The 7,442-nt window shown below is 35.6% G+C and overlaps 2 protein-coding genes across 2 annotated transcripts; both read left to right on the top strand.

The window, feature by feature from the left end:
• The first annotated feature begins 1,975 nt into the window (after positions 1-1,975).
• On the top strand, positions 1,976-2,398 carry LOC131043968 (36.4 kDa proline-rich protein). The gene has a single exon (XM_057977228.1). It carries the CDS (start codon positions 1,976-1,978, stop codon positions 2,396-2,398), a length of 423 nt encoding a protein of 140 aa, XP_057833211.1.
• Positions 2,399-6,642: 4,244 nt separating this feature from the next.
• On the top strand, positions 6,643-7,188 carry LOC131875880 (uncharacterized). The gene is made up of 2 exons (XM_059220587.1): positions 6,643-6,788; positions 6,831-7,188. The coding sequence occupies exons 1-2, from the start codon at positions 6,643-6,645 to the stop codon at positions 7,186-7,188; spliced, it is 504 nt and encodes a 167-aa protein (XP_059076570.1).
• The last annotated feature ends 254 nt before the right edge of the window (positions 7,189-7,442 follow it).

Below are 7,442 nucleotides of genomic sequence, written 5' to 3'. Positions count from 1 at the left end.
TATCAAGATAATCGACATGTGGCAAGTAAAGGATTATAGTTTCTATTTAACTAGACACATATTAAGATGAATGAAGATCTGGAGTGGATAAAATCATATGTCCAGCTAGAGAGGCTTGGGTGGGAAATGTAGGTCGATGATATTCTTCTAAGCAATATGGCTGAGGTGAAAATTGGGTGACTTCAAGGTTTTGTGAGACATCAAATGAGATCTATTATAGGCTATTAGGTTTATATTTAAGATGTAATGGTTTTCATCTGTGAATGCCCATTCAGGGTTAGGGCGATAATAGATCTAATTTTATGTTACTAGGAACACTTGTGGGTTTGTAGGACTTATGTTGTATGGACTTCGTTAACCTTATTTGAAGTAATTTAATGGGAGCTGGCCCATCCAACAATTTATCTACCCCAAAAAAAAAATTAGTCAACTTGCAATTTTTTTTTTGAATTTTTTTTTTGTTTTACAAAAAATCTCTCAATTTTTTAATAAACAATTTTGTATTTTTTTTAAAGCCCACATGTATTTTCTGCGCTTGTGATGCTAATGGTATAGTATGGTCATAATGGTCATACATACTATATGGGTTTCTATACAACTACAAGAATTTTCATACGGTCAATTTTTTTTGCCCTAGATTCAACTTCTTAGAATTTGATGATTTGACAGGTGATTTTAGGGTTCTTGTGCCTTCTGAGTATAATGCTAACCTCTGTTTCACTCCAAAGTACCCAAATTTTTTAGCCAATCATAGATTTTGCCCTAATTTTTGTGCCCTCAGCCAAATTGACCCAAAAATTCAATTGCTCAGATTTTTACGAAATGACAATTGATCTTAGCGTTGTGGGATGGTGTGAACATAATGAAAACCTCTGTGTTGAGCCTAATGTGCATAGGAAAATCCCTCAAGGTTTGAGCCTAATGTGCATGTTTGATACCATATAGAAGTTTATGCAACCACAGGAGCCAAGAATCATCTACAAGCAGAACACCTATCACACAAAAGAGATTAAGCAAAGATAATATGCTCCATAACAATCTTCAAGAATTATGTATTATTACACACAAGAACATTCAAGATACAATTATAATGAATGAAGGCTTACTTTTATAGGATGCAATAAATGCCTTAATCCTAAAATTACTATAGCTTGAACTAATCTAGGATGAAAAGAAAAGAACCTGAGTTTAGCTTAAGTAGAAAAGTAATTAAAGGACCTAATTAAAAAAGAATTGAATAATGTGTCCTAATTACTCCAACAATATACAAATCATGTAATCACACATAACCAATTTACAAATCAAAAGTGTTGATGCATGTAATCACATATCTATAAAAAATCTACTTAAATGACAATCGACCATTAATAACAACTCAACAAATTATTGAAACAAAAGCACGATCTTGAATTTTTTTACATATAATCTTTAAACTAGACTGAACACTAAAATAAACATCAAAATTGATAATAACATTAATAATTAAAAAAATTCACACAAGAATAACACAAAAATCTACTACAAAACTAAAGTTATCTTATACTACTCAACAAAACTAGTTGAGCAATTTCTAGTTTCCGTAATCAAATTGGTTTTGTTACAGTGGTACAATATGAATTATTAATTGAGCAACAAGATATGATAGGATGCCATGTGGCCTCTTGCACAAACGATCGTACATGACAGACGAGCTAACAGAGTTTCTTTCCCAATAGTTTGGGTTGTGACGTCTACGCGTTTATAACAAACGTAATAATAGAGTTTGCCCTAACACGTTATCACATGTAGAGCTTGACCTTAGGAAGATTGTTCACGGGTGAACACAATTTCATGATTGAATTCTTTGGCCACCGAGACTATAAAATCCTACCCTGCGACATCCATCTACAAGCGTAAACTTGTATCAGTTCTTGTGGGTTCTTATTCGCTCTGCTTTTCCTTTCTGTTTGCTTGAGTCAAATAAGAAAAGGCAAAGATGACGAAGGGTGCTATAATGGTGGTAATGGGTATTATTTGTTTGGTGCTGAGCATGGGTCCTGTAGTGGAAGCATGGCATTCCCCTCCACCTCCTTCATCTTCATCTTCTCCTTCTCCTCCCCCGCCGCCAGGTACATCAAGCAGTGGGAATTCATCCTACTGTGCGCTAAATGCACTGCAATTAGGATTGTGTGTGGATTTGCTGGGTGGCCTTGTAAATATTACCATTGGGGATCCTGTTGTGAACACGTGCTGCCCTGTTCTGGGAGGCGTTTTGGCATTGGAAGCAGCCCTGTGCTTGTGTACAATTATTAGGGTTAAGCTTCTGAACCTGAACATCATCCTTCCCATTGCACTGGAGCTCTTTGTTCAGTGTGGCCTCACCCCTCCCCCTGGATTTACTTGCCCACCTCTTACTTAGAGATGCCAACATAGTGCAGCTCTTCCTACTACGTAGATTTGGATTCGGCATGGAATTGGATTTCATTAAGTATCTGTCTAAGTGTATTCTGGATTAAGTATCTGTCTAAGTGTATTCTGGATTTCCGCTAGATTAATTTGGCCAAGTGCCTAAGTGTATTTCTGTGTGCAATGGCCGTACGTGGTGTGTGTATTCACGTCGGCTCTATAAGAATAAATTTGTACTCATGTGGTCGAGGAACTTGAGTAAGTAGACTACCAATAAGTCAGCATGATGTTTATTGATAGGAATAATATGATTTGTGTTAATATTCTAAAGTCTTGATATATTGTAAGTTTAAATTCTCAGCAGTAATTTTCTTAGTGTTATGCACATAATCTTTTAAATTGTTCATATTTATTCAAGGCCTTTAATTGAATTTGAACTATATTTTCTTTTTTAAGAGTAAAGTGAAACTTATTTCACTCAACTTTAATATATATTTTTATTAATGATTTTTAAATGTAATTAATGACTACATCATATTAGATATTTTATTGTATTTGACATTCTAGTCCATTCAATGAAAATTTATTCCTAATCTTGTTTTAACATCAATATGTGATTATCACATCTAAAAGAATATGAACCCCACATTTCCTAATTTGATTCTTTTGACTTTCAATCTTCATATAAATGCAATCTCTACATATCACCCTATGTTAATGATACTTTGCATCCAAATTCTTAATGTTTTTCTTCAGCAAATAATAAAAATGGGACATGACACCATTTAGACGACATTGTACAAAAATAAGGAAACATAGGCTTGAATGGATTGGATATGTTGGTCTTTGATATTATTATTATATTAAATTTATGAAATATTACATTTAACAAGTGATTAGAAAGAAAATCAATAATTTGAAGCTACAAATTCAAAATTGATTTTTTTTAGAGTAAATTTTATTTTTGTCACTTTCAATGATTTATGAAGGAAGAAAAGACACCATGTGTGGTTTTTAAATTCTAATTCAAAATTAGATTGAATAAGTTTAGGAAAAAATAGTAAAGGCTTTTGGTAACTATATTCCTTAATCTCTTTCCTTAACCCTCTCATAATTGACATCTTATGGTACAATAGTCAAACCAGTTGAGACATGAGTGGTAAGGAATTGTATGCCCTATAAGTTTACAAAAGTGAAAGTGTCAAAATAAAGAATGAGAAGATAGAGAGATTGAATAATAGAGAAAAAATTATCTTACCACAAGATTTACATATATAGTAAAAATCAATGCAATTGCCTCCTAGAATAGAGTCTTGCAAACTACATGCAAGAACAAGGAAAAGAACTCATACTTAAGAAAGAATATCTACAACAGAGGAGTAATAAATGTGAAATAATACTAATAGTATTATTTCACAGTCATACACATGTTAACCACAAATCAATTTGGTATGACAAAATTGCTTCACAACAGCTAGTGTTGATGAGATTCCCAAGTATAATGTGATTTTTGAGAAAGTGGAAAAATGGATAAAATATAGTTGGAGAAACTCTCCCTAATTAAGAAATGACAAAATAAACAAAGATAAAAGGAGCTGAAGAGGAATAGAATTTCAGAAATGAATTAACTTGATCTTAGTAAAACGTTTTGTTAGAAACCTACTTCATAGAATTGAAAGAGACTAAGTCAATGATATCATTGTGATTGAGATCCTAAATTTAATCCATGCAAATAAAATTGTGGTTGGTTTACCAGTGCTAGACTAAATTCTTATTATATACAATGAAATCAGGATGTTAAACTTTTGTAAAACCAAATAAAGATCCAACCACATAAAAACCCTAGTTCTACAATGAAATCCACCATACACCAATGAAGAACCTAAAGCATGTAAGAAAAAAAACATTGAAAGATTATACCATTTACATGCTTAGTAGGTTTTTATCTATATTGTTTCCTATCTCCATTGAACTTGTTTGATATGGTTGCTCTAAGATTTTGTATTGTGCATGAGAGGTCAATAAATAATGGATTGTAGTTGTGTAGATGCTTGAGTGATTGATTGCTATGAAAGGTCTCATGTAGACGGATGAAAGTATCCTCTTATATAGAAAATACCTTAGAAATAGAAATGGGATAATATTAAGAGGTGGAGGGATAAATGGTCAATTAGGATTAGAGGTTAAGTATAGAAAATGGGAAAATATTAGAGAAGTCGTTAAAGGTAAATTAAGAGATGAATGACGGGTGTCATGGAGGTAAAAGCTACTGAATTAATTACATAAATAAAATATTTATTTAATTAGGCTAGGATAATTTTAGATGTCTAGACCTATATACTTGTATAGTGTTTTAGTTATCATAATAGATAATTATGTGCTACCTAAATGAAATTTCAAACATAGTGAAAATCCTTTAAATATTAAATCATCTTCTCAATTGTGTTGATAGATCACCTATACTCTTCCTATATGGATGATTAAAAAATGAAAAATTTCTTCTTTGTAGACTAAATAATATGAGTAAAGCTTGAAAATAAAATATGACCTAGAAATTGGACTTAGAATTTTGAGTATTGTTATCTCAATCTAAATTTAAGAAGCAAACCAAGCCAAACTCTATACCAACTCTATAATGAATTTCATAACTATGGGTATCCTATGTTGGAGTTGATAAAATACAACACCACAGGAGCCCAAATGATCTCTGCAAGCTAAAAAACCTGTTACAAGGAGAAGCAAGGAAGCAAATCATAGAAGAAAGAAATACACAGAAAATATGCTCAAAAAGAGAGAGCTCAATAATCTCCAAAAATGTATTGTCAATAATAATCCTTCTTCTTCATACAATGAAAAGAATGAACTCGACCTTTAATAGGTCAAGAAACCCTAAAAGTGAAAACCTAGGTTTGCATATAATAATTAATAAAAGAATTAATTATTATGCACCTAAAGTTAGCTTAAGTGTAAAAGAGATAAACAGAACCTAAATAATTAAACAAATATTGTTTAATTAATCAAGTAAATACCCAAATACTCTAACACCCCCCCTTAAGCTAGACTTAGGGAGAATCTAAAACCTAGAATAGCTACTGAAAGCAATAAAGATTGGTCCCCGCAACAAGGCCTGATCAGGTACCCAAATACAATAAAATCTCTATGAACTAGAGAAATAGAGAAAACCACATGGGAAAAAACTCTACTCCAAAAAGAGATGGAAAAGAACACCACTAAAGCATGAAGAACCTACAAACTTTGTCAAAGAATAACTACTGATCTGGAGAACCTCCACTGAAATAGAACTTGACCAGGTAGAGAAGATTGTAATTTGTATGAGTGCCCTCAAATGACACTACTCGAATCTGATGGCAAACAAGGCAAACAGTGATCTCAAAGATACAAATGGAATGAGAAACCAAAGCCTGAAGAGCTGATCAATTGAACCACAGAAGCATTAGAACCAACAGGACAAACCTCCCCATAATGCTGAAGAGGGAGAGGGACAGGAACACTGAAAACAACAGCCAAGAAGAACTACATGACGAAGAACTAGGAACATCAAAGGTGCTAAGAAAAGTACATGGTGTCATAGAAGGAACACTCACTTGACACATATCATGAGGTGGATATCATGGAAGGAACACTCACTGGACAAAGGAAGATGGCAAACAATAGGCAAAAATCAACCCCCTCATGGCACTTTATCAATAGTGCATGTACAATAAGGCACAAGATGTGCATGAGCCCAGGTAAACAATGCATGATGGCACTTTAGCTTGGTGTGTTTGCATAAAAGAAGCTATAATGATAAGAAAGCTGGAAATAGACAGGAGAACCAAAATAGAGACACCCTACTCAGAGAAGAGATCCCAGGACTTGAAACAACCACGAAATCCACCAGAGTGCTGAAAAGAAAAAAATTGAATAAAATATACATGGAGTAGAATCTGAAAATAAAACTCATATGGATGGAAATTGCATAGCACACACTTTCTAAAAGTATAAACTTTTTGAAAAACAGAGGTCAGATGCTCATTCTATGGCTCCCAGAGTGAAAAAACAAGACCTCACTTTGACTGAAAAAAAACATAGTCAAACACAAAAATTGGAAAAAATTACCAACATCACGAGGTCTAGCTCGGAACCACCTTTTTGATGCCTATTCATTTTTGAAAAAATGACTCCGTATGCCCAAGATATTACCAAAAAACCAAACCCCCCTTCAAAACAAGAGGAAGGGGTAGTCTGGTGGCTTTGATGGACGGAGGTGGCCAGTGGGTGGCACTCCGATGGTGGGCTGGTGGCTCCTTGGTGGTAGGGCGGCTGTGTCTGGGCGGCGGCCGAGCTGGGTCGCAGTTTCTGGCAGTGCAGCAAGCGGCGGGAGGTGGCTGGAGCGGTTTCTGGTAGCAGCAGCTGTAGAACTGAAGCAGTGTGGTGGTTCTTAGCGGCGGCGGCGGCAAGGGCTGGGCGAGGAGCAAGGTGCTGGTAGGGAGGAAGTGCAGTGGCTGGGCAGTGGCTAGGGAGCCACGGCGGCCAAGGTTTGTACTAGCTGTGCGGAGGAGGCCGCAAGGGTGGTGGTGGTCGTTGGGACGGTGGTGGCCGCAAGGAGGTGCCGATGGGGTTCTTGGGGCCGAGCAGAGTGGAGGAGGCCACAAGGGTGGCGCTGGCCGCAGGGAGCTACCAACGGGGGCCAGGCCGACAGGAGCTGAAGGGCCGGCGGGGGCCGAAAGCCGAGGCCGACGAGGGGCAGGGGGCCGAACTGACAGGTCTAGTCGCCATACGGCGCCTAGACTGTCAGCCTAGTACCTTGTGAAAAAATACAAACCCCCAAAAAAAATCAACTCTATACCAACTCTATAATGAATTTCATAACTATGGGTATCCTATAGGTCAAAAAATCATCCTCTTAGATTCTTTCCAATTAAAACCATGAGGCTCCTACATTAATCTCAAAAGTATGTCAAATCCATATGATATATAAAACTTCTCATGATTCAAATTGATGATACTACCATAACATAGCTAATAAAAAGTAGTATTGACAAATGTTGTAGTAT

This window comes from Cryptomeria japonica, chromosome 5 (genome assembly GCF_030272615.1).
Source record: "Cryptomeria japonica chromosome 5, Sugi_1.0, whole genome shotgun sequence".
Taxonomy (NCBI): domain Eukaryota; kingdom Viridiplantae; phylum Streptophyta; class Pinopsida; order Cupressales; family Cupressaceae; genus Cryptomeria; species Cryptomeria japonica.
This window is presented reverse-complemented; position numbering and strand designations above follow the sequence as displayed.